This window comes from Oculina patagonica, chromosome 3 (genome assembly GCF_052425735.1).
Source record: "Oculina patagonica isolate OP01 chromosome 3, crgOcupat, whole genome shotgun sequence".
Classification (NCBI taxonomy): domain Eukaryota; kingdom Metazoa; phylum Cnidaria; class Anthozoa; order Scleractinia; family Oculinidae; genus Oculina; species Oculina patagonica.
This window is the reverse complement of record NC_135760.1, coordinates 10,413,499-10,441,038: the sequence shown is the minus strand read 5'-3', so window position 1 is coordinate 10,441,038 and position 27,540 is coordinate 10,413,499. Positions and strand designations below refer to the sequence as shown.

General features: G+C 37.0%; 3 protein-coding genes and 1 long non-coding RNA gene across 17 annotated transcripts in view; 1 reads left to right on the top strand and 3 right to left on the bottom strand.

The window, feature by feature from the left end:
- Window positions 1-27,540, bottom strand: part of LOC144646530 (ankyrin repeat domain-containing protein 13B-like) — a 207,926-nt gene that overhangs the window by 113,991 nt on the left and 66,395 nt on the right. The gene's annotated exons all lie outside the window — the stretch shown is intronic.
- LOC144646513 (ARF GTPase-activating protein GIT2-like) lies at window positions 1,565-17,651 on the top strand. 2 transcript variants are annotated; one of them, XM_078506135.1, is made up of 16 exons: window positions 1,567-1,705; window positions 3,470-3,608; window positions 5,269-5,393; window positions 6,850-6,901; window positions 8,217-8,289; window positions 9,664-9,761; window positions 10,308-10,419; window positions 11,113-11,219; window positions 11,624-11,662; window positions 11,777-11,860; window positions 12,601-12,669; window positions 13,659-13,745; window positions 13,941-14,190; window positions 14,620-14,812; window positions 15,542-15,605; window positions 15,877-17,651. In XM_078506135.1, exons 3-16 carry the CDS (start codon window positions 5,380-5,382, stop codon window positions 16,072-16,074), a joined length of 1,440 nt encoding a protein of 479 aa, XP_078362261.1. In that variant the 5' UTR covers window positions 1,567-1,705; window positions 3,470-3,608; window positions 5,269-5,379; the 3' UTR covers window positions 16,075-17,651. The 2 variants fall into 2 exon arrangements, with proteins under 2 accessions (XP_078362260.1, XP_078362261.1); XM_078506134.1 differs by lacking the exon at window positions 3,470-3,608 and having other exon boundaries at window positions 1,565-1,705.
- LOC144646561 (uncharacterized) overlaps window positions 20,619-27,540 on the bottom strand; it is a 60,093-nt gene continuing 53,171 nt past the window's right edge. The window contains exon 2 of the long non-coding RNA XR_013569451.1: window positions 20,619-21,350. This is a non-coding gene — a long non-coding RNA (uncharacterized LOC144646561). The remainder of the gene's footprint in view (window positions 21,351-27,540) is intronic.
- Window positions 21,968-27,540, bottom strand: part of LOC144646494 (uncharacterized) — a 42,639-nt gene continuing 37,066 nt past the window's right edge. For all 3 annotated transcript variants that reach the window (XM_078506097.1, XM_078506096.1, XM_078506095.1), the window contains exon 2: window positions 21,968-26,108. In XM_078506097.1, coding sequence (XP_078362223.1) covers window positions 22,677-26,075 — 3,399 coding nt within the window. In that variant the 5' untranslated portion in view covers window positions 26,076-26,108 and the 3' untranslated portion in view covers window positions 21,968-22,676. The remainder of the gene's footprint in view (window positions 26,109-27,540) is intronic.

Genomic DNA, 27,540 nt, shown 5'->3' with positions numbered 1-27,540 from the left:
CTACAGTCAGGCCCCGTAAGGGGTAAATTCCGACAGGCGACACGGCTCTGAAACGGCGACATGAAGGAACTGAAATGACGACGAATGACAAGAAAGCTGTCGTGAAATTACGACAGCGACAAGTATAAAGGCAAAGTGAACAGCGACATTGGCGTTTTTTAAATTAGACATAAGAGATTTGTATCGTCATGCAAGAAAAAGCGAGGGAAATCAAACAAATTAGGTGGGAACAAGTAAAGTCGGTTTCTGTTCTAAGATGTTAAAGTAATAAGTTTTGCGACGAAATCGCAATAAAGTTTTTCCACCCCTACCAACTGGAATTGAAGACAAGTATTAATATATTCTTTTTCTATTTATGAATAAATGTTACGCTTCGTCAGCGTTCTCTTAAAGCGAATTTGGATCACGCGACTAAAAGCTACTAAACTACGAACATTTGATAGTTACATGTAATAAATGCTCCAGCGATTCGAAATTATAGAACTTGAAACAAACCCCAGTTTGGTACCTTGAAACTACATTCTTCTATTTGCGTGTTTTTCGAACAGTGCACAGCTTTGAAAGTATTGGCACTATCGCAATCCTTCAAAGGAACCAGTCGATCGAGGAAGACGAATCGCCCCAGGAGTTCTTCAGTCCAGTGATCAAACCAATAGGATGCTAAACTGGGTGCTTAAGTTTGATGTTATCTCGAACGGCTTGTCAATGCAAGTTTAATTGCTAAATATTTTCAAGTGTTTTCGCACAGTATGAGAGGTTTGTTTGCCTTTCAAAAGATGATAATGTACATTGCGAACTTGCTGCTATTGAGGATAATATAGTTATCCGGCCGACTTATCCCGGTTTTGATTACTAATAATGTTCGCCCAATGAATAGAAACAATTCCTTTCTGTTTATTGAGAAAATTAATTTTTTGGGGGGCATGCTTAAGTTAGTTTCGAAAACTATCCAATATATGAGTTCGAATTGACCAAGCACAGCGCGCGCAATTCGTTGACCATTTTATAACACACGCTTGTTGTGCTAATAACGAAGGCGGAAACATACCAAGCGAATGTGACTGATCGCTAGAAGAGAATGGTTGCTTTCCCATTTTTGTGGAGCCGTTAGATGATGTGTGGAGCTTCAAACTAGCTCTGACAACATCTGGGGACGAGAGAAGCGAGTATAGTATAGCCTGACTAAACCAAAATAAAATATTTTTACCAAAAGGCACATTTAGTATGCTGTCGACTGAAGAGATGCTATATACTGAATGTGAAACTATTGTAGCTCGAGTCCCCTGGAATCACACCCCAATCCCCGTCTATAATGTATTCTTGTAGCTTTAGACCGTCCCCACTCCTCCTCTTATGGACCAAGTACACGAACCGTTAGTTTTAAGCCAACTATAGTCCATGGGCCAAAACCCTAACTTGTGAGAGCATCCAGTTTTTCCGGCGCTTGAAATAGAGAAAAAACATCCTCTTGCACCCGAGGCACCGAACGAGACTGTCACGAGACTGATGCAAAAGCGAAATTACGGTCAGCGGATGTGCAAAAAATGACAACAGCCCGAAAATGGCGGTCAGTGGAGGAAAGGACATTTTGGCCGCATCTCCTCCCACAATTTCAAGAGATAACATCCTCTCAGAATACCCACTACACTGGCACGTCTGGCATAAAGACTCTTCCTCACTTGAAGAAGAACTTGCACTAAACAAGGTGGGTATTGAATTCCATCCTATTTTGTCGATGAAATGATTCGGTTTTAACCGCAAGCCAAGGGCCATTCCATTTTATATCCACACTCCCCCTGTTGACGAGGTAAGTCAACATTTACCCCCTAAGAAAAAAAAGATCAAAGTGCCGACATGATGCCCCCCTCAGAAACACCCGATTTTTTCTTAACCCCATCAGAAAATTCAAAAAAGACCACTTTTTGCTCATTTTTTACTTACCCCCTCAGAAACACAGGCAGACCACCCTATGTGTTCGTGGTTAATAATTGTTCACTTAAGACGAACAATAGAAATATGTTGAAATCTATGAGAGTAACGACTAAAGCTCTGAATAAAGCTCTGAAAATTACATTTATAAATGAACCTCTTTCGAAATATTTCAATAAAGGTGACTTAAATGTTAATCTATTCATGTGTGGTGTTTTTCGCGATCTGGGCCGTATTAAGCGTTTTTTTTCGTATGTTACGTTCGGCCGGTGGTCGGTAATAGGAGAAAAGGAGACAAGGCAGGCAACTGAGCGGCCGCCAGCGGCGACCTCCTCCACTTCAATCGGGAATTAACGCTAAAGTTTTAAAATTCTCACCTTTTTTTCTCCGGCTTGTCATCAAATACATGTTTTTCCATATCGTGGCCGAGTCTGGGCTTCCTCCGTCCAATTTTCCCAGAGAAAAGCGAAGCTAAAGTCCTCCATGAAGGTTTCTCAACATGATCTGTAGCTTACAGCGAGCCCAAAGGAATTCCAAGCATGCGGCTCATTTAAAATAAGCCAATCAACGCCTTGCGACCGTTGCACATCCAAACCCCAGCCCGGCCCGAAGTGTCAAAACTCCCTGCAGGTGAGTTTTGACACTTCGTAGAAGGCACCGAGAAAGAAGAATTCATGCTCGCTTTTCTGTTTTCCGTCTATTTACGTTCGTGACTTTCCGAGAAACTCGCTCAGTATTCCAGTTTCGTCTGGCTCGTAATGGCTCGTATAATCCAAAACTCCCCTGCCGGGCCGGGCTGGGGTTTGGATGTGCAACGGTCGCAAGGCGTTGATTGGCTGATTTTAAATGAGCCGCATGCTTGGAATTCCTTTGGGCTCGCTGTAAGCTACAGATCATGTTGAGAAACCTTCATGGAGGACTTTAGCTTCGCCTTTCTCTGGGAAAATTGGACGGAGGAAGCCCAGACTCGGCCACGATATGGAAAAACATGTATTTGATGACAAGCCGGAGAAAAAAAGGTGAGAATTTTAAAACTTTAGCGTTAATTCCCGATTGAAGTGGAGGAGGTCGCCGCTGGCGGCCGCTCAGTTGCCTGCCTTGTCTCCTTTTCTCCTATTACCGACCACCGGCCGAACGTAACATACGAAAAAAACGCTTAATACGGCCCAGATCGCGAAAAAAACACCACACATGAATAGATTAACATTTAAGTCACCTTTATTGAAATATTTCGAAAGAGGTTCATTTATAAATGTAATTTTCAGAGCTTTATTTAGAGCTTTAGTCGTAACTCTCATAGATTTCAACATATTTCTATTGTTCGTCTTAAGTGAACAATTATTAACCACGAACACATAGGGTGGTCTGCCTGTGCTCAGAAAGAATCAAAAGTGCCGACAAATTTTAGACCTCTTAAGAAAAATTCGTTAACGGGGGGGTGTGAATTTTTTTGGGAATGGCCCCAAGCTTTTTGGGCAGGCATACATGTTTTATGCAACGTGATCAAAAGTTTTTCTGTCTGATTGCGGTTTATATGCAGCATGATAAAGAGCTTTTGGATCCTCGCGGGCAGACGCCACTTCAACTGGCGGTTTCTCTGGGTTATTTGAATTGTGTGAAGTGTCTTCTTCGCGGAGCTGGCTATGATGCAAACGCCATAAACTGGGATGGATGGAATGGTGTGTAAAATTAAAATATGAACAGTGCACGAGCATTTTGCAGGACGTAACAAATCGATAATTCCGATACTCGATAAAAATCGATAAACTTCGATAGGTAATTAACTAATTAGTATCGAAAATCCATCATAATCGATGACCCAATTCTTTGTGATTACCGATTTTGATCGATCTCACTAATTAAAGTTTGATTAGTATGGATAACCCGAATAGTGCTCAAGTTGAAAAAAAATATTTTCCACTCGAGCGGTCGACTTCACTTGCGGCAGTCAAATTCTTTGTGGTGCAGGTTTTCCCAACATTTTCTTCTGGCTTTGTTCTACATTTTGCAGATTTTTGTGTTATCTTCCAGCTTTCATCACTCCATCCTTTGTCCATACATGTGACGTTGTATGACACTGCATAAAAAGACAAAGTTATCAAGATAAGGTCATGGTAGGACACAGTAATTTTTTTCGTTTGACATATCAAATCCCCTTTTTTAATTCTTACTTTAGTGATCGATCAAAATCGATAATCCACTCCCAAATCGTGTGATTATCGATTTTGATCGATTTTTGATACAAATTAGTTTTAAAATCATTTATCGAAAAATATCAACTAATATTGATTTATGGATAAGGTTTCTGATGATCGATTTCGATCGATTTGTTACGTCCTGCATTTTGAAATTTCTTGTTACGGCTTACTCCCTTATGCAGAATTTATTAAAAATCCAAGTAATAATTATCAACATTGAGTATGTTTTTCATTCCAAATAAAAACAAAGCTGAATTAAACTGAGTTAGAAACTCAGACAACAAGAATGATAATCTTTTTCATTCACCTGCACATTGGCCATGATGTTGGCAGGGTATTCTTATCATAATTTTTTATTTACTTCTTTTAATTAATGCAAAAAAAAGGCTTCTAAAAATGAAATGAGTTGCCTGTTTTTGTTTATCTTTAGTGCAGTCCTGTTTACTGATCATTTTAATAATTATTGTGAAATGTGTGAAACAGTGATAAAAAATTCATTGACAAGTGTGGCTAGAACATAAAATTATCCAGGAGGGAGGCTAGGACCACAGAAATGTTTCCAAGATGGTTTTTCCTGGAAATCACTTCTGATACTTGCTGTAAATTAGACCTCAAACTGTAATTTGAGCAGACACCTCTATCATTTTTGTCTATTAACCAAAGAAGACTTTTTAGACTTTCCAAATGGCTTATTCAAATTCACTGTAAGAAAAAAGATGGTAGCTGTACATTTTGCCACAATTATACCTTGCAAACCTATAAACACAGCCAATAGGAACGTATTTATTTAACAACATTTGTCCAACATTGCATATGCTAGTTTTGAAGCTGTTAGAAATTATATGTGCACTTTTATGAGCTTATTTTAGTTTTCTTACGCTTAGGATTATGGGTAAATGAACCAGTTGCTATCTTTTTGCCTTTGGTGGATTTGTAATTGACTTCTTTTAAATGTTCACAAAGTTAGATTACAGCTCTTTTTGTGTTCAACCTCTATTACACTGAAAGTGGTCAGTCGCCCATTTCCGTAGGGTAACCCCTTAATAGGAGTTTAACAACTGTATTCATTTGTGTTCTTTATGTGAAGCTTTCAAACTACAAAGAAACAAGTTTATTTGACCATGTGATATTTTTCTTGTAGTATCACATGAAGCCTTTAGCACAGGAAACCCAGAAATATTGTCACTTGTACTTCAACACCATGACTTTTAAAGAGGAAGTCAGAGGCTTGCTGGGATTCCTGAACTACTAGATGAACTCAATGCTGTAAGTTTCTTGTTAGTTCTTATTATTATCGTTTATTTTTATTTTATAGCAAAAAGGAGTAAATGTGTGTCCTTGGGATGGGATGTAGCATGCCGGTGCTAGTTGATCACAAGATATATCCCTTGTCATTTTTCACATTACCAGGTCTCACAGTTCACTGGTACCCATTTTGATTCTCAGCTCTGCTTTGTTGAATACAAATAAGGTGCAAATTGAGAAAAAATATCTCAATATTTGTACTCCACAAGAGCACTGGTTTAACAGGTTTGCTTTAATCCTCTTTTTCCTTTCAACTGCACAAAATATTTAACACCGGCAAACATTTCCGTACAAGAAGCATTGAATAATGAATCATTTACCAGACACTTCAGTGTGTAGTATTGCTGTGCATTTTCTCACATTTTGCATTTTGTCTCGCCCTGCAAGTCTCATACCAAATATGTAGTGATACTGGGTAGAGAGTATTATAGCTTCCTGCAAACAAGGCCTCCATTTTTAAGCGATGACGTATCATGACGTATCCTGCTCATGGACGGGATCAGTAATTCATCGTGCGCAATCAAGCAATGAGTAGGAACATTACGAAACCAGAAATCAAGTTTAACTTAACAAGAAATCGCTGCATAGAACACAAAGCAAAATACACCAGGGCAGTTAGAATTAAGAAGGGACTAATTAAAAACAAAGTATAAACGAAAGAGGCAAATAAATAAGCCTAAGATGTAGCAAACAAAAATCTTTTATTTCTTTTGAAACAAAAGGCTGGTGTAAGTAATTTTAAATCAGCGTTTGATATATTGTATTGTATATCCGATGTCACACTTCAAGGTAATGCAACTTTTGTTTAACAAACAATCATCGCAGAAGTTGTCAGTTAAGTTAATTTTTTAACAAATTTACTGAAAATTATTGAAGACCCCTTGTGAAATGTCATCACTTCTTCATGCATTGCATGCCATTTATTAAGTAACCAGAACAATATTAATTCCTGGACCATGAAAAATAAGTAGTTTTTGCAATGTGGTAGGACATTTTCATGTATCGGTTAAAATATAAAAGATAATTTATATATGCTTTAAGTACATTTACATGATAGGGGGGGTCTGGACCCCCCTCCTGGATCTGCCAGTGAAAGTATTATTAAAATGGATTAAATTTGATTGCACATTTGGGTGGATTCGAAATTAATTTAAAGACTTGCGGAAATTTATTTTTAGTTCATTTTTTATTGTATTTTTTGTTTTTTACATATTTTTGGCCAAATCGCGACAATTAAGTCCTGCAAAATATTTTCGCAAAATTAAGTTCCCACAAAAATAATACAACAAATATATTAAGTGACAACTAGGAAACTTGTATTCCAGAAGATTCTCATGCCTCTATTTTTAATAATTACTTTTATGTTATCCATGTAGTGTGAGTGAACTAAAGCCAATTATTTCTATTTTTCTAACAGCCATTTGGATCTGTCAGATGATGCTCATCGAGCTAAATTAAAACTCCAAGCTGTAAGTTTTTTTTGATATTTTTTCTGTATTATTGAACATGATTTCTCTCACATACTGAATAAAGCTACACATCATTGGTCTCCTGGTCATGCCAGGCAATCTTCTTTCTTCTCATAACAATTACAAACTCATTCAGTGTACAAATTTAGTACCACATTAATTTTAGCTTACAAAAGTGCTCAAAACAAAGAAAAAGAAAACAGTTGCTTTTGCATTGTTAGCTATATTAATTTTGCAAAACATTTACAGAACTTATTGTCTACAGAAATAATTTATATTATGTACTGTTGTACAACATGTACATGTATATTTTTCTTTTAACCATGTTTGCTAGGAAATTTATTGATATAAATGTATAGTAATACCACTGGAGATTTTAAAGTTGGGTATATTAAGTGCATGTAGCTGGTCTGTCTGTTACATAACAGTATTTGTCCTTTTTGCCAAGCATATTATCTTGCACCACTGTTTGTTCCCATGGTGTTTAATCCATACATGTTTTTGTAAACTCTTTGTTCGATCCTCGAGACTCGAGACTCGATCCTCGAGACTCGATCCTCGAGACTCGAAACTCGAAATGTTTGAGTTTCGAGTCTCCAGGATCGAGTCTCAAGTCTCGAGGATCGAGAAACAAGGCGGTCTCGAATATTCATAACTCGAAAGGCTTTCGAGGAAACGATTTATTTCTCAAGGAAAGAATAAAAGCCGCTCGCACCTCATGTACAAGTGTTTCCTGTCCACCTTCGGCGCATGAAATATAAACCTTCCCTGACATGTAACATTCGACAGTACGATATATTCGCGCCGATCGTAATTCCGTCTACTTACCTAAAAGTACTGAAACAAACTAGTCCTTGAAAGCCGTGATCGGCGAATTAAATTTAGAAAAGGACGTGAAAAGAACCTGTAGTTCAAACTTGTGCTCTCCCTTGTCAACCCCCCGTAAGTGCATGTTTTCAACCACGAAGATATTTCAGTTATTGGTTTACAAGTTCATCCTGAGTTTTCGCAAATAAAACTACAAATTTATTTTCTTTCACAAAATGTTCTGTAATTCAGCATCTGAAGCATTCGATGGATTGAGTGGTCTGTTTTCAAACCCTGGCTGTAGTAACTGTGTTGTGTTCTTGGGCACAGGTGGGGGTAACCCTACATTTGACTAGCAATGCATCCATTGGGGGGGGGGTGTGGGTGTGTTTGCAGGGGAGGGGAGGGAGTAGAAATTTGTTTTACTCCAAGCTGCCTTATGCTATGGAAATCAGGATAAGCTCTGGCCAGATGAAACTTGACACAGCCTTATTTTTACTGTCCACAGTTGAGTCATCATCTGTTTGAAGAGCTGGCATCTGATGTGTATGACGAAGTAGATAGAAGAGAATGTGATGCAGGTACATGTATTGCCATCAGTTATTGATGAATGAAAATTAATTACTCACTAGTTAAATAGCGATAAAGGCCAGGCCCCAGTTGTTTCAAACGTAGACAGTAGGGAGAAACAATATCGAGATCTTGGGAGTGAAATTGGTTTAACATGAATCTTGGAGTCCTGGAAAAATCACTCCGAGTCCTTGAAAAGTCCCGGAAAATTGTTTGTGAAAAAGAATATGAACCCTGAATTGAGCAATCTGGTTTCCAGGTGTTTCCAGGGTTAATATGTTGTGTTCTTGAATGAGGTACTTTATTCTTGACCGCCCCTCTTTCCACCAAACTGTTTAAATGGGTACTGTAAAATTTAATTCTGGGGTGTGTGTGGCAGAACAGGGATTCTTAAAAAGCCACCGATAAGCAAAAGATGGAGGCACAGTAGCCAAATGGTTGTGTGCTAGACTCCAGGCCCCAGTTGTTCAAAGGGTGGATAGCGCTATCCAACGGATAAATCACTATCCAGTGGATAGTGTAGTTGAGTATGTTTTGTGAAGACTTATCTACTGGACGGCGATTTATCTGGTGAAAAGCGCTATCCAACCGCTGAACAACTGGGCCCAGTACTGTTTGTCTTGTGCAAACATTGTCTTTGTTAATGATATTCATTTGATCCATTATAGTCAAAATAATCAGCGTGTGCCGCTTAATATTCCAGAATAGTTTTGATTAATGGCAAGCGGATTGCATTATTCATTTCAAACAGTCATTCAAATTCAATTTGAATATTGTAAATCATCCAACTGTAAACACGTGAATTCGTGAACCTGTCAAAAATTAACCAATCAAATTGATTGGTTTATTTTTGACAGGTTCGCGTGTTCACATGTTTAGGATTGGATGATTTACAATATTCCAGAATATTAGGCGGCACGCGGTGATTATTTTGACTGTAATTAGTATCCACTAATGTAAGGGTTACTGAGCTAACTCAGTGATATGTTCAAAGCTGGCCAATTCTTTCTGACTATCAACCTAAGTATACATGTACAGTCAGTCTTCCTATACTATACTACTTCTTTAACCAGTGGATAATTCTGTTACCCTGACATACTGAATCTACAGAGATCCCTTGCAGTAATATGTGAAACTAATCGTTGCTGAGTTTCAAATTTTCATGTGCTAGTAACAACCAATCGGAAACACTTATAAAATTTAAACTGATCACTTTACTGCACTGCATCATCAATGTGAAATTTTGGAATTTGAAAGGTTGAATATTTGAATTCAGAATGTATGAGGAGAAAGATGCCTTTTTAATTAGGCAATACATGACTAGTCCTTAAGCTATAGTATTTTGTATTGTTAATAATGTATTTTTTTGTTTTATTTATTATCAGTTTGGCTAGCTACACAGAATCACAGTGCTCTTGTTAGTGATACGACCACAGTACCATTCCTTCCTGTTAATCCATCGTTCTCTTCAACAAGAAACCAGGTAAACTGTCAAACAGTATAAAATAATAATCTTGACTTTTTTTTAAATCATAGACTTACCAGGATGTTAACAATTTACACTGATGTGGGTACTGGAACCTACATACAGTCAAAGCTTTCAGAAGTGACCATCAACAATGTCCAGCCTATGTGTTTGCCTATAAAAGGTGGTCACATATGAGATCTTGAAAAGGCACACCACAAGGGTTATAAATAGTTAATGTTTTTTTTTACAAGTAGTTGTTTAAAAGGCTTGATCCATGCACAAAATCCGTTATAAATGTATTTCAAAAGGCTGCCTAGTAATTTGAAGAGATTTTAGTTTGCCCAGTGTACCCTGGTAATTTCCTAGTTGCAAATACTGTTAGCGTTGCGATAAAGCAAGTAACAGGACAAGGTTGCTAAATATGAGAGTTCCAACTATAGTGTTCTGACAAACAGAATGTAGGAATTTTGGAAAAGTGGTCGGGACTCGCATGTTCGGAAAGTGGCCACATATGTCAGGTGGTCACACAAGATTCATCTGTGTATAAAACTTGTCTTGCAGGGTAGACAGAAGTTAGCATTGTTTAATGCCAAAGAATTTGCAACGTTAATCATTGATATATTGAATGATGCAAGACGGCAAGAACAGGGATCCAATCCCGACCTCACACAAGGTACGTGAACTCAGGGTTTTTTTTTTAATCTTCTTTTGCCTCACTAGTGATAACACCCAAAAGTTTGAATTCATTTACCTTGTTCAAGCTTCACTCTCTCAACTCTCAGACACCTCAGTAAAGCAAACACTTGTAGTCTGTACATACAGTGTCTGTATTAACAGGGTTTGCCTATACAGTTGAACCAACTGTAAGCAGGGGTCCTTTTAGGAGAGATGTCCACTTATGAGAGATTTCAAATATCATGTTTGCATATGTCTGGGACCATTCATGACTTAATGTGTCCAATTACGGGCGGTTAAAAATGTAGTGTTTGTATGAGGCTGGGGCTATGACTAAATGTCCACTTAGGAGAGGTATCTGCTTATGGGAGGTTACAAATGACTTGGTTTTTTTGTAGGTGTCTGGGACCATGATGCAATGTCGCCAGTGCTCATATGAGGTGTCTGCCTAAAGGCCGATTTACACGGTACGATTTTGTCGCATGCGACATGCTTACGACGAGCCTACGGCATGACTTAAAAGTTGTAGATTTGATTTACACGATACAATTCGTGTCGTAAGCCTGTCGTAACCATGTCGCAAGCATGTCGCATGCGTCAAAATCGTGCCGTGTAAATCGGCCTTAAGGGAGGTGTCTGTATAAACAGGGTTTGACTTTGTTAGTTTCTACTTTCTATCTCCCTTAACCAGGTTTTGTTGAGTCGCATATTTTCCCAATTGAAGAAGATGCTTATGATCATGAATATGATGAAGTACCTTCAGACGAGGAGCCAGTCGATAAAGAATCCACACCAGAGGTGATAGAGTTATGTTATTATTCCCACTATCATAATGGTACATTGTTGCTTCCTACTGTACTTGAACAGTAAACAAGTTATTAACATTAACTTATGAAAATGATACATCTTGAAAAAGTAAGCCAAATTTCATCTGGATAACCAATTAGTAGGAAATATGCATTTATTATTATTATTATTTTTATTTAATAAAACTCCCCAATCTTGACAAACCTTGGTTCTTAATAGTCTGTTTTCCTATTTTTTTGTGTTTTTATGGTGCATTAGCTTGTGCTACTTTTCTTTGGATCTTTGTTAATGAGATTATATTAAAAAGAACCAATGATAAGTGTTGAGTTTTCAAACTAACCTGCATCTTTATCTTGCTTAAAAGTAAATAATTATATACTTCTTCTTTTTTCCAGAACCCATCAAAAATGACCACAAAAGTGCAGATTGAAAAGGTGAACACTTTTGAAATGTTTCTTTGCTTTAATTCAATAAACAAGTTGAATGTTCCTACAGTCTGTGTAAATATTGACCCAAGCATAACTGGTGCTATTTTGCTTTGTCCACAGGGAACAACTACAAGTTTTCTAGCAGAAGATTCGGTGTCCATGGAACGTTATTTAGCAGTTGAAAGTGCTCTGTCTACAGCGAATGTAAGTAAAGTACAACCAGAGGTTCTTTACGTGATGTTGTGTACTAGACGAGTGCACTTGGACTTAAGTGAAGCTGGGAAATTTAAGTGAAGCCGGGTAATTTCTTAATATGAAATTAATTGATTGTGGTTAGTGTGAATGTTAAGTAAGGGACTTTCCTGATGTACTTTTAAAAGAAATTTCCTTAACTTACACAAAATAATGTATCCGACACAGAAATACCTCTTGTGCATGTTTATGACATGTGCTAATTTCAAATTTGACATTTTTTCATTATCAAATTCCAAGTTACGATGAAAAGAATAACATGTTACAATAGAATAAAGATGCAGAGGTCTGTAAGTCTTCCAAAAGCAACTACAATAGACATTTAAAACTAATTCCATGTAGTCAAGGCTTTGGAGACAATTTTGAGCAACTGAGTCATTTTGCATAAGGCGTATTCAATAAGAATTATATTTAATTTTAGTATAATTTCCAGAGGTTAGTTCAAGAATGGGGCATTCTGATTGGTGGAGAAGCTCAGTTTATGACGCTATATTCAGTGTACTAAGCGGTGAATATAGCATCTCGTGGCTTGGCTACTAAGCCATGCCACCTTTGCCAATAAACATGGCGGCATTTGCTGAATGAAATTTTCCTGAACTCGAAAGAAATCCCTCCAAGTCCTGTATATTTGAAACATGAGGCCTATTTATTAAGAAAGATATAATAAGAGTATTTATTTGTTACTTTTTCAGGCTCGTGTTCAACAGCTCCTTCAAGTGAATGCAAATCAGAGTCATGAAATTCAGAACCTCCAGGCATCGGTGAGGAGTTGTTACATTGTAATCAAAGCTCAAAACAGTCCAAGTCTAGCTAGGAGGTGCCTGGTCTGGGGAATGTTTCAGTCTCACCCTGAACACCCAAAAATAATCACAAGTGATAAAGAACTAACTTTCCTGAGTTTAAATTTGTTATCAGTCTCTTTTCTCCTTGCTGAGAATGGGGCCATTGACCTCCTCCTTTAAGCCACACTGCCTTGCAACCTCTGCCTTCTTCCATGTCTTAAATCCAAAATGTTTTCCCTCCTTATTTTTCTCCCTCAGCCATCCTCTTCCAAGTTTGCCTTCAGGTGTCACTTCCAAAACAAACAAAGTACAGAGTGGTATCTGCCTAATTTGCACATTACATCATCAATCAGATTACTTGTACTTATTTTGTCAAATTTATTCTAATTTACAAAAAATACACGGGAAAGGTCAGACATCATTCAAAATTGTGACTTGTACACCAACGCCGTGCCCAAGGCCACAAGTATAATATATGTTGTGGTTCAATTTTATCCTTGGTTCAATTTTTATTTTCCTTTGCTGTTGGGCATGGCAATGTATAATAATAAGTTTAAAACAAAGGATAATAAAATTTGAACCAAGGATAAACTTGTCATGCAATCTCAATGCTTTCTGGTCACTGTTGGAGCATGGGGAGAGGGAATTGTAGACAAGTTGTATTTTCACTAAATGTCAAGATATACACAGAGGACTGCAAGCAGTGTCACTAACTTTTCAGACATTTTTCATTTAATAACTTAATTTCTGATTGAGCCAATTCGTGTAGCTAGGGAGAAGAACTCCAAAAATTTAATTTGCCATTAAGGAGGATTGATAATAAAAATAGAAATTACACCTGAAACTGGATGTTTTGGTTAATTTGGGGTTTCGTTCAAATACATAGCATCCCACTCTTTCTCTTTACTCCACTCCTGGACCAGTGTTTATTTCTGCTGATTAAAATTTCTGTTATAAATGGTTAATAGGTTCACAAGCTAGAGGATGAAAACAAAAACTTGAGGAGTCAGTTAGGAATTCTTAATGGAAGTGATGATAACGTCTTTTCTCCTGCGGTGAGTAGAACATACATCTGTAACTATAAAAATAATAGCCAAAGGGAAGAAGAAAGGTAGATACATAGTAACATATACAGGGAAGTCTTAAAATAAGTTTTAAAGTCTCTTTATTCTGTTGTGTGTGTGGATGAAATGACACTCCTTTGGATGTTTTTTAACAAGTCCCATTTTTTTATATTTTTTTTAACTCAGGCATTCCAAGATGCAAGTGATGAAGATGATCTTGTGGATATCGGAAACATAGAGCCATATGCTGCCCCAGGCTCTCTCCTAAATCGCCCTACTCAGCCCACCACCCTGGGGCAGTCTCACACCGGGGATGCGAGTAGAACTAAAATAGTTAATCCGTATGATAATGTGACTGACTCACCAGATGAACCGGACGAAGAACATAGATATCTTAATGTCAAAGAGATGAGGGAACATGAAAGAATGAGTTCTTGTGAGTACATTGTTTATTTTGTTTTCTTGTCACAGTACTGTCAAGCCTCTGGTGTTTTTTTTTTTGTTGTTGTTTTTTTGTTTTTGTTTTTTTTCTGGTTTCAAGTTCAACTTGTTTTCCCCTCTTTTTTCGGAAATTTTTTAAGATTACATGTCTGTCTGAAGTCAGAAAAAGTTGTTAATTTTAAACTCAAAGTGTGGCTTTGAATAAAAAAAAATCTCCTCACTTGGAATGAGATATCCAGCAAACAGATTATACAATCAAATGATTATCAAATAAAACCTCAACAATTCTTTGTTTTGAAGTGTATTAATCAAACAGCTACTTAACAAAAATCACGTCTTGAATTTAAATTTCTAAACTTCACCATTCAAAGTCATTTTACTGCAAAATTAGTAAGTTGAAGTCAATTTCTTTTCTTTTTGCTAGCGGACAGCCCTTTTGATGAACAGTTGGATCGGGAGGCTGAGAAGCTGATCCACGCAGTAGATGATTTAGTTCATGAAGCCACAAAAGATATTAGACTGCAGCCATCGCAGGAAGATGTGGTACGGTGCACGGAACAGATCACCAAAAAAATTCAAGAACTGCTGCTGTCAGCACAGGCTGGAAGGCACAGCTGGTAAACATCTGAACTCCTGTGGTTACTCTTTTGCAACATATTTTCTGTTATTGGATTTAGGAGAATTTGGCTTTAACACAGCACTTCTCCTAAAGTGATCAAGATTAAACCGTAAAATTCTGGTTATAAGCCCTGGGCTTATACAACCTTGTAAGGATGGTGGGCTTATAAACGGGAGGGCTTATATCCAGGCGGGCTAAAAAGTGGAATAAAAAAAAACATTTCAAAATGAGCCGTGGCAATGTTGATTGAAATACGTTTAAGTTAAAAAGTCATAATCAATCAACATTAAGCCTTGCTCAGTACTGTCATCCAGCAAAGGGTAGCTTATATCCGGGGGGGGGGGGGGGGGCTTATAACCAGATGTATTTTTTTGGTTTCCAGGTAGATGGGCCTATAACCAGGGGGCTAATATAAGCAGGAGGGCTTATAAATGGAATTTTATTTCTGACAACCTGTCACTTGAATTTGTCATAAAAATGGTTAGGGAAAGTTAATAAAAAGCCATTGCTGGAGTTATTAAGAGTTAGCCTGTTTAAACAAATGAAACGGTAGCTAAGGGTTCAAACTTCACTGAAACAAATATATCAGCTTTTCACATTTGCTACAGCAGTTATTAACCTTCGTCAACCCACATTTGATAATAAGCCACTCTCATAGAAGATACTGCCACACCACATTGTTTTGACCACCTTGAATGCCTTCAACTAAATTGTGTTTTTATTTCAGTTTTATTCCCTGTTCAAGTAATATTTTCACTGCTGTAAATGACATGGCTAGCTTATTTCCTGAGGTAAGTTTAAAGATATTTTGTTTTTAAAGTAACTTATCATGTCAGTCACCATCAGGCCACATTATGTTACTTAGCGACATCCCTTCTATTTTGTTACTCAGCGACATCCCTTCTATTTTGTTACTTTGTGATATGATTCTTCTGGGAGCCAGCCATATTTGCATTGGGTCTATTTTGTTGCTTATAGCAAATTCCCTTCCAAAAACCATGGGCTCAGTCTTCTGAAAGACCCTACTGTGGTACTTATTCCATGTATGGTTGAATCTTACAGGAACCAGACGTGGACAGCATGCGCGTCTCACTTCAGCTGATGAAGAGTAGTGCCGCCAGATTGCAAGTGGAGTGTAAGAGTGCTGTGTTGCCGGGAAACACTGTAGATATGGCGTTCCTCACTCAACAGGTCATACAATGTGCTTATGACATCGCGAAAGCTGCTAAACAACTGGTGACAACGTTTTCAGTTGATTAGAATCTCAAACTAGTAAATATGTTTTTATTAGAAGATCTGTAGACATTTTATGAACAAAACTAAATCTAACATTATCCCTTTCACTTCCAAGACTAACCCATATCAGAAGCATATCACCTAAAATGGGTGTAATATAGCACCACATGAAAGTACTACTCAACAGCTTTTATTTGATTGGTCACACACCAGGGTTTCATCCACAGACGTAAAAGTTAGTCTTAACAGCATAATAAACAGTACCACATGAAGGAACTGCTCGGTAGCTTTCATTTGAATGGTCACAGTCTAGGGTTTCATAGAGCTTCCTTGTACATCATAATATATATTACCACATGAAAGTACTGCTCAATGACTTTCATAGTCTTTTAGCAGTGTTTCATCCACAGATTTAAAAGATATAGAGCCAATTAATTACAGTGGAAGTGAAAAGGGTAATAAACATCATAATAAAATAACAATAAAGCTCTTAGAACTGAAGACAAAAAATATAATTTTTATGTTAAATATTATCAATGGAAATTATTTTCGAAGCAAGTAAGCCCCTAACTAAGTCAAGAGCTATTGCACACAAGGGAGAAGAGGTTTTGGACATCAGAGACCTTCCTGTTGGATATTTAAAGAGAGCCTGGATGGGGGTACTTGAATCCTAGTAATCATTGACATTTTTAGCAATTTTTGAGCTATCATTTAAAATTGCAGCCCATTGCTTACAACTCAGTACATTTTGTAGATTTTGCCTATCAGTTAAAAAAATGCCACTTTTCAGCTGATGGTTAAAATTTTGACTAGTTGTCAGCTATTTCCAAGTTCCCACCCCACCCCACCCCATGCCTGGCCTGTTTGTGTAGCTACATGTATGTTACAGTTACCGGAAAATGAAATTAGAGAAGAAGAAGAAGACATGTTTGATTAGGGCCGTTACTATTAGTCGTAATTGACTGACCAGACCAGTATATTAGTCAAATTTATCTTGTAAATCAGTCACTGTATAAATATTATACTCTGCTGTTGGTGGATTTGTGGGAAAATCCTGTGAATAAGACCCATTTCACATTCAAAATTTCTGGTCTGGTCATTTCTAACTAATAGTAAACGCCTGAAGATACTTAGATGCAATATAATGTTGAAGGAACATTTGTAAATTCTTTGCTTTGTACAATGTAGCAGAAGAAATCTTATGTTGTTTAGCAACCAAGCTGACCAGAAATGCCTGCTCGGTTTTGTACATTATCGTATAATTTGAGGTACCTAGAACACTTACCGGTACTCAAAGAAATGCTGTCATGTAGGTTTATAAGCTAGATGAACTGTGCCTCAAGTTTTTTGTTATACAGTAATTCCTTTTAAAATTACAATTAAAATGTTTAGTGATTTATTCATGACCATGTACCATATTATACAGTCAAATGATATTAATACAAAATCCCAAATAATTATAACCATAAATAACATATATCCTTGTAAAAAGCAGTGATACTTATAGAAATAATAATTATTATAATGATTTGAAAACTTGTGTTTAGCTTTTATCTTGTTATTTTCTTTTGTCAGTTCTAAAATCCTGTAGTGTCTGTAAAGTGATCTTCAATTAGCAGTGTTGAAATTAAAATGTCATGAAAGAAGACAACACTTAATAACATTATTTTGAGCTTTTGTCTGAATACTGTGTTACAACCATGGTGTATCACTAGACACAGTATCATACAACTTTTATGGCAGGCGTGTTGTGTTTGTGGTACAGTTAAAGAGCTTTTCAGTTAGGACTCAAGGTTTTGGCGACCAATTGATTTTTGCTTACGCTCTTAATGGATTTTCTTTGTGCCTTACCTCCACTGAGGATTTCGCCTACTAGGCCAATATGCTGCAGGACAGTTAACCTATTTTAAAAGTCTCAATATCCACATACAAATTCTCCTGACTGAACTCCATACATTTTCTTATTAGTAATAGTTGGGAGAATTTATCAAAAGATCAAAGCAATTTCCCTTGAGGGATCTTATTACTGATTCTTATAACCTTTTCTCTTAAGGTGGCTCAACTGGATTTTCAAGGGGTAACACCGCTCAAGTTTGAGAATAAACTACGTCGCCATTAACAGTGCTATCGAAAAACGATCACCACAGTTGTATTAGATAAAGATGAAATTTTTTCATGACCAGTGTTTTATTGGCATCGGAGTTGCCATAGCAACGAAATGACGTCATTACGTTTTTTACGTTCGCTCGTATTCCTCGGCACCAGGAGATTTTTTTGAAAATCCCTCAAAGGAGCTTGTACCACACATGGCTGCCTCGATGTTGGCAAAGTTTGAACAAATTCTATGAGAGCGTTTTCGAAATATTTGGGGATGAAGTTTTCAGGGCTATAAATACAGTCAAAAACATACTAACGAGAAAATGGAGTAATATCTAAAGAAAACGAAGCGCTTCTGAATTGCAATTTCATCTTATAGTAGTTTGATTCCATTTAAAATCGTGGGAAAACAGTGGTGGGGATTGCTTTGGTCGATTGCGAGAAAAAAGAATTTGATGAGCGTGCGTTCCGGTGCTCTTGTTGCCATTTTTGTTTATAATTTGGTCTATACCTACAAAAATGATAATAAATTTAAAACCGCTCGATTAATTTTTTTTTAAATTTGTTAAATTTGAGGTTTGTCATTAATTGATATAGCTTGCAAGTTTCAAGCTCATTGAAAATATTTAAGGCAGTAAAATTGGGCCTTCAATGTACTGATTTTTTCTCGCAGATTTCGTGTTTACAAGCGAGTGTCCTCATTATTCACGGGTATTCTTTTCAAGTTTCATATCCACGTGCACGACTTCAGCAAAAATTTCATTTTTGCATTTGATAGGACGTTCGATTGCTCTCCGAACAATTTTCCGAAACATGTTTATATTGCTTAAAAAATTGTAACAGCATTTGTCGTTCTATTGATGTCAAGGACCTCTGTCCAGAAAACTAAAGCTATTATTCTGCATATATTGTCATTGCTATTCTCACCCCAAGGCAGATTAGCATGCTTCGGAAAAATTTTCGGAAAGCAATCGAGCGTCCTATTTAATGCAAATGATATTTTCTGCTGGAGTGGTGCACGCAGATATGACACTTGAAAACAATACCCGTGAATAATGAGGACACTCGCTTGTAAACACGAAATCTGCGAGAAAAATCAGTACATTGGAGGCCCAATTTTATTACCTTAAATGTTTTCAATGAACTTGAAACTTGCAAGCTATGTCAATCGACGACAAACCTCGTGTTTGTCAATTTTTTAAAAAAATTCATCGAGCGGTTTTTAATTTATGATCACTTTTGTAGGCATATACCAAATTATAAACAAAAATGGCAACGAGAGCACCGGAACGCACGCTCATCAAATTCTTTTTTCTCGCAATCGACCAAAGCAATCCCCACCACTGTCTTCCCACGATTTTAAATGGAATCAAACTACTATAAGATGAAATTGCAATTCACAAGCGCTTCGTTTTCTTTAGATATTACCCCATTTTCTCGTTAGTATGTTTTTGACTGTATTTATAGCCCTGAAAACTTCATCCCCAAATATTTCGAAAACGCTCTCATAGAATTTGTTCAAACTTTGCCAACATCGAGGCAGCCATGTGTGGTACAAGCTCCTTTGAGCGATTTTCGAAAAAATCTCCTGGTGCCGAGGAATACGAGCGAAAGTAAAAAACGTAATGACGTCATTTCGTTGCTATGGCAACTCCGATGCCAATAAAACACTGGTCATGAAAAAATTTCATCTTTATTTAATACAACTGTGGTGATCGTTTTTCGATAGCACTGTTAATGGCGACGTAGTTAATTCGCAAACTTGAGCGGTGTTGCCCCTTGAAAATCCAGTTGAGCCACCTTAAAACAAAGTATTAAAATTGTAAGGAGAAATTTGATGTTGGTCACTCTTGGTGACCATCATGAATGAAGCCTACGGTATAATATTATTGTCTCAGTAATGTTTTGATCAGTGGAATGTATAAAATGCCAGTAAGGTGTGCAGCGAAGACATTAAAAGCCATAGCTTGGACCAGAGGCCTATAAAACAAAAAAATCTTATATTATTTGTCCTCAACAAGGCTGATTGAGCTTGTCATGTCATCTTTTTGGTCAACATTTCCTTTATAATGCAGGTAAAACATTAATGTTGGTGAATTTTAATTTATAGGGGAGCAGGGATGGCGTAGTGGTGAGAGCACTCACCTCCCACTAATGTGGCCCAAGTTCGATTTCGGCCGGGTGCCATATGTGGGTTCAGTTTGTTGTTGATTCGCGCCTTGCTCCGAGGGTTTTTCTCCGGGTTTTTTGGTTTTCCCCCCTCCTGAAAAACTAACATTTTCAAATTCCAATTCGACCTGGATAGAGGACCCACATGAAAACCAGCTAGAGTTGATGTGGCTTCCTCTCTAAATATAGCAATTTTTTAATTAAATATCTCAAAATTCATCTTGCGCCTGTTTCATAGCACAAGCATAGTTTTGTCCAAATCCTGATTTTTTATAGAGCTAAAATTGAACAAAACACAAACCTTCCTCATAAAATATTTATTCTAAACTGGACAGCAAAAATTCTCTTTTTACAAAGTTAACAAGTTACTAAAATCAGCTAAAGTCCATCACTTAAGTTGCATTTAAGATCTGAAAGTTAAATCTAAAGTTGTATATAAAATTATCTACAGTTGAAATACTTTAAAAACAATTTTGAAACTGATTAAAAAATCTAAAAAAGGTAGAATAATGTCAAAAAACTTATAGGGAACAAAATTTTCAACAACTGTTGCCTTTTACATATTTGTATAATATAAGCTTACAGTTCAAATCATTATCACGGCGACTTATTTCAGTACACTTACAAACACTGCTAAAACTTGGAGCAAATCAGCTCGCTTAGCAAAATCTGAGAGTCCGGTCTTGTTATTCTTAAGTTGTGAATATCTACAGTTCTGTTACTTAAAAACAATTTTGATGTAAAAAAAATCTCAAAGTTAGAAGGATGTCATAAAAACTTAGGAACAAAATTATTGACAACTCTCTGGTGCCTTCTTCAGTTGTGTATTAATACAGTTCAAATTATTAACACAATGTCTTATTTAAGTAAATCTACAATCGCTGTTTAACCTTGGAGCAAGTAAGTGGTAAACCTTTGAAACCAACGGAAGAGTGATTGCCTACATTAAAATTCCAGCTCCCAAGACAAAAAAAGCTACAAGCAAAAAAATATACTATTTTTCTGCTTAAAAAACTTCTGCTGAGCTCGCACACCTAAAAAAAATCCCAGGCTGGAAAAAACTCATTCACGGAAAGTTTTTTACCCGAAGCTTGCCTTGATTTGCAATGATCCAATTTTGGCGCCATTTTCTTTTCAACTCGCAAGGAGGACCTCTCGGGAAACACAACATTTTTTTGATTGGATAATTTCGATCCTACATCCTACTACCATTTTCGAGCGACCGTGAAAGGCAAACTTTTTTCCGCGTTTTTTCAAGGGTTAAACATTCAAGTTTGACAAGACAAACCCTCGTGTTTTTCAACTGAACCAATTAACGTTTGTGGCGTCAACATGTCAAGTTTGACAGCTCCGCCGGTGTGTTTCTGCACATGAAACAATGGTTTTGAAAACTTTCGCGTCGACTTTTTGTATTTCTTCAATGAATGTCGACAGCAAAGGGCGGCTTTACATTTCTGGCAATTGTTGTGACAGCGATCAGCGATTGTTTATTTATTTATTTTTATTTTGAGAGTATTTTTTACGTTAAACAACGTTAAATGGTTTACTTGTAAAACGCGACAGTTTGACTAGACAAATTTGAATGTTTTACACGTGAGAAAACGCAGAAAAATGTTTGCCTTTCACGGTCGCTCGAAAATGGTAGTAACAAAATGTCGCCAAGCGTTGTTTTTCGTTTCAGTTTGACAGTTTCACGCTTCTGGCTAAGGCTGAGTTTTCTGTCTGCACTTGTTTGAGTGCTGCTGGCTACAAATAACCTTCAAAGTTGAAATGTTTCGTCTGCTAGAATTCCTTGGAGTTGAAAAGACAATTTCGTTTCAAAACGCTACATGAAGCAAACACAAGCAATGGATATTGCTACCGTCGATAAAACAGCTAAGAATGATGTTTTGTTTTCTCTTTCTTCCTGTGTACAATTTTCTTTGAATTGAGTAGCTTATTAAAGTGTTTTTGCCTGATATATTTGTGGTGCTTGCTACATGTCTTCTCCTAACACGATATTTTAACTGGTATTTAGCTGAGTGACCTTTGTTTATCAAAAACTCCGTAAATATAAAACCACATCTTACACAAGATGTTTGAATCATTGTCAAATGATATAAAACACAAAAATTCATCTTACCTAGACACCTGTTGTTGTATTGAAGATGTAAAGCGACTTCAATCTTAACATGATTCATATCTTCACGCATCATTCACTGACATGAAAACTTGTCTTCATTTATTTTAAGATTGTTTTGAGGTTTTTTTTACGGAGTTCCTGTTTTGTCTTTTTCAGTCGGTCACCCAACAACAATAATCTTAACAATTTGTTTAGTTGATATTTATTGAAAGACAATGACAATAGTTTTGAAATAATTTTAAACGTAGAACTTGCAATTAGGATTAGCATCTTGGATGCGCTGTTTAGCTACACTTGTTATGTTTGGATTGTCACTGAGGTTTAACGATTTTACTTTTGTATTAACAAGTTTATCACTTAAATAATTTAATCCTTTATCTGTAATATTATTGTAACTGAGGTCTAACGATTTTACATTTGTATTAACAAGTTTATCACTTAAATAATTTAATCCTTTATCTGTAATATTATTGTCACTGAGGTTTAACGATTTTACATTTGTATTAACAAGTTTATCACTTAAATAATTTAATCCTTTATCTGTTATGTTTGGATTGTCACTGAGGTCTAACGATTTTACTTTTGTATTAACAAGTTTATCACTTAAATAATTTAATCCTTCATCTGTAATATTATTGCGACTGAGGTTTAACGATTTTACATTTGTATTAACAAGTTTATCACTTAAATAATTTAATCCTTTATCTGTAATGTTATTGTAACTGAGGTGTAACGATTTTACTTTTGTATTTACAAGTTTATCACTTAAATAATTTAATCCTTTATCTGTTATGTTTGAATTGAGACTGAGGTCTAACGATTCTATCTTTGTATTTACAAGTTTATCACTTAAATAATTTAATCCTTTATCTGTAATGCTATTCACACTGAGGTTTAACGATTCTAAATTGCTATTTACAATTCCTTTACTCAATTGTTTTACACCTTCATCTCCTATGTCATTGAGCCTGAGGTTTAAGTGCGTTAGTTGACTATTGTCATTGTCAAACAACTTTGTTATCTCTGCAAAACCCAACGGGCCAATGTTATTATCGTACAAATTTATGAGCGAAATTTGTTTAACATTTTTAAACACATGCACTATTGCTGTACAGTCAGCAGGAGCGAGACTACAATCACTAAAATCTACTGCGTTAAAACTAATGTTTTCTAACTTGCTTTGTACTAAGTTTGATTCACTGCCCTCATGAATGCATTTAATAATTGTCAGTGCTAAATGTTTTTCGCTCCTAGTCGGCCAACAGGTAAATGTGCGCTCTGACTCGGGTGACATAAACATCAGCTGCCATTCATCTTTCTCTTCTGTTTTCTCGGAAAGCAGGTCGGTAAAGATCTTCATCAATTGCTCATCTCGTTCACCGAGCAGACCAGCCACGAACTGCAAAACAACTTCCCATTCACCTTTCTTGATGTGATCTTTAACAAATTTTCTCAATTTTTTTCCTCTCATGGTATCGGTTATATGCTTCGCTGCGAAGTATTCCTGAATTGTCAGATGCATGAAACAGAATTGTTCTTCTGTTTTGTCAGGGCTAATGTGATGATCTCGCATTTGGTAGAAAAGTGAACTATTTTCCACTTTCAGGACTTCGCTTTTTGTAAAAATAAGTCTTCCTTCTTCTATACCTTTGAATGCAATTTTTCCGAGTAGTTTGAATTGCTGTTTTTCTTCCCTTTTTGCTTCATGGGGTAACTGGTCGGATTCAATTTCTTTTCTGCTAAGATGACTGTATTTTTTGTTGCGTTCGAAGAAAAATAGTGTCATTGCTTTTCTGTACAGGCTAGTAAGTTTTGTGGGAAGGCTAACATCATTTAAATCAATTCTTAATTTGTCCGTGTGGTACCGTACGTCTCGCAGCAGGCTGCAGCAAATGATGAAGCAGTTAACAGGAATGTAGCACAGTGAAAGTATATTTGCATTCCCGCGGATGTGTGTCTTCATCTTTTCTCCTACACCGCTCAACTTTTCCTCTGCTTTTTTCGTAAAGTTCTCCACATATTTGTCGACTTGCTCAGTTGTAAAGCCGAGAATTTCAAATGTATTGTCAAAAATGTTGAGATCTTCGAGGCTTGACACTGCAGTGGCTCTTGTAGTCGTTAAAACGGTAGCTCTGGGGAGAAGCTCTCCACTTGCTACTTTGAAATATAAGGAATGGATAGGCATCCGTTTCTGCGCGGTGTCTTTGGGATATAAGGCACGGTCAACGGTCTCGGCAGCGATTTTTGAGTGGTCTTTATATTCGTCCAGGCCATCGAACAAAATCAGGACTTTCTCAGGATTGTCAAGAATGTACTTCCAGGCTTCATCGGGGAGACGTTCCGGTAAAAATTCTGCTCTATCGAGTAGTTCACGAAGATTGAGCTCCCTGTTCTCTTCCGAGTTGAATCTTCTGAGCTTTATGAGGAAAACAATACTGTCTTTGCTGTCGAACAGCTTACCCGACGCCCAGTCTCGAAGAAACTTGGTGCAAAGTAGAGTTTTTCCAATTCCAGGACGACCAATGATTAGACTTGATCCCTTTTTGTCAACAATATCTTCTGGTCTTTCCAGTGGTTGACAACGAATTTCGCCTTGGTAATCTTTGTTTTGAATGGGGAATGCGCTTAATGCTTCCTCTCTAAAGTTATTGTATCTTAATCTATTTTCGCTAAAGTCGTATTCTGCTCTGTTTTCAATAAGAACTACGTTGGTATAAATGCCCTCAAACTCCGGAATTGGTGTTTTGCCTTCACCTTGTTTAGCGTTATTGAAGTGTGGCTCAAGATCTTGGAGCTTGTCCGTGCAGTGGATGATACGTCCCTTCAGGCTTCTGATATATGACGATAATGAAACAATCTCTTCCAGCGGTAGCACTTGTGCTTGTTCTTGCTGCTGCGGCTGTTTCAGATAAACTTCCAGAAAGTTTGAGTCATTGAGGAATTCTCTCCCTTTACGTACTCGACAACGTACGATGCAGAAGAATTCTATCAGAATAAAAAGTATTAAAAGTCCATTGACCACGATCACAGCGTTCGCCCAGAAGGTTTTCTTTTCTGCTCTCTGATGTTGACACGTGTATCTAGTCATGTTCTGAATGTTGCTGGCTGATGCATTCGTCGCTTTACTGCTCTCTGGCGTATCATTACATTCGAAGCTTGAGGGGAAGTTGGACGGATAAAGCAGTTGGGTTTGTAGGACGATAAAAATTATTCCTAAAACCAATCTAATGCCAAGTTGCCAACAGTACGCCTTAAACAGCCTGCGTGTTCCAGGTCGGCAACGCCTCTCAGCATCTTCGTTTCCCTGGGCTTCCAGTTGGTCAACTCTTGACTTTGCCACTCGGGAATAAATCACGCAAACAGACGCGATAAGTAAAAAATTAAGAACTACGAAGGCCAAGACGGGAAAACCCAGTTTGTTGTATAGCTTCCTGTACTGCTCGAGACACTCTGCTGTCTTTGTTTTCCCGAGGTCTTTTTCATTTGCAGCACAGTGAAAATCGAACCTCGACTCACTGTTCTCAATATCTGTAAAGACGCCAATCAGGATAGCTTCAGCTACGACCAAACAAATATTTACGATATAACCGAACACGCTGAAGGTTTTGGGTTCCAAATATTCTTTCAGATGTTCCATTTTGTATTTGATGGGGTTTCGTGCTCACTGGATCTGTGAAAATAACAATGAGTGGAATGAGTAAAGTTCAAATATTACATAAAAGCCACATCGATCACGAGTTGGTCACAAGACCGGATTTGGCTATTATTATTTATATTGATATTGTCAACTAGACTTCCATTGTGCACGCCCAGTTGAAACAAAGGGTTCCGTATCCCCACTAGCAGACAAAACTTTAGAGTGATTTTACTTACGGGAAAACCCAGTTTGTTGTATAGCTTCCTGTACTGCTAGATACTATTAGACACTTATTCCATTGTTTTCTTTTGTTTAGTTTTCACTATTTAGCACTTATTGTTAGATGTTGTTTCACGGGTTAAATAAAATCACTCTAATTGTCCATGACAAAACTAAAAGACAAATTTTGTCGCGACAATGTTTTGTCAGATAACTTGTATCCGCACTCAAACTTAATACTGATGCTTTACAAACATATCAAATCCGACAGCTCTTCCGCGTCCTTGCTTTGCAGTCGGCCATATTTTTCGGCTTACAAGAAAACTTGCTAGAGTCCTTCGTTTGTTAATTGTTTGCAAGGATTGAAGCAACTGCATTCAAGGCGCAGGCTTTTTTTATAGTGATCGAGTGTTGGCATTGACTTCATCAAATAATTCTTTCCGTTTTCCGATTTCAAGTTAACAGACCAGAGTCATGATAAAAACATTAGCTGTGTGCGCTTTACCAGCTCAGTGTTTTATTACTGATAGTCTACTGATACACGTCCTTTCCGTTTTAATTATCTCTTTGGCTAATTCCAAAGAATTTTTTGTGGCCGTTTAATAATTTGTCTACTGTTATGTACTATGAACAAAATAACATCAGTTGATAAAATAATTTGCGAACATATTTTCACGACTTGAACGATCAGTTTCACCGCACGTTTTAAAAGTACTTTTAGCCACATCTTCTAGTACTTTATCAATCGTTTGTAATTATGACTTTGAAGCTGAGGTTGATTAAAATTTAACCAAAGTATGTAGTTTTGGCTGTTTTGCAAAGTTTCCGCCCATAACAGTTGGTTCATATCTGAAACACGGAGCAGCAATATTCCTTCAATACTCCTTTACTAGCTTTGGTAGAAATGAGCAGTATTTTGCAACTGTACATAGTAAAGGCTGAAAGTTTCAGCAATGATGAAAAAGAGCGGTCTTTATGCGATAGTTGATTACGTACACTAAATTGATTTGGATGAGTAAAACATATGACGGTCAATGTTTAGAAGAAACTGAATATACTAACACTGATGACCCGAGAGTCTGTGAGTTTCGTCTAGCTCTCCTCAATACAATCGCTGCGCGGCTAATGATTGTGGAACACAGAATTCGCTAGATCACGAAGCAAGAGCTATCGCTTACTGATAATTTTGCATGTCTCTTATAGAGAATCTAAAAGCAAAAAACGGAGTTGAAAAATCAGTTTTTGG

Excerpts from the sequence above, each read along its gene's own strand:
- LOC144646513 (XM_078506134.1), top strand. Across the intron at positions 11,663-11,776 it reads CAAAAGTGCAGATTGAAAAG|GGAACAACTACAAGTTTTCT; the intron begins GTGAACACTTTT and ends CTTTGTCCACAG. Across the intron at positions 11,861-12,600 it reads GTGCTCTGTCTACAGCGAAT|GCTCGTGTTCAACAGCTCCT; the intron begins GTAAGTAAAGTA and ends TTACTTTTTCAG.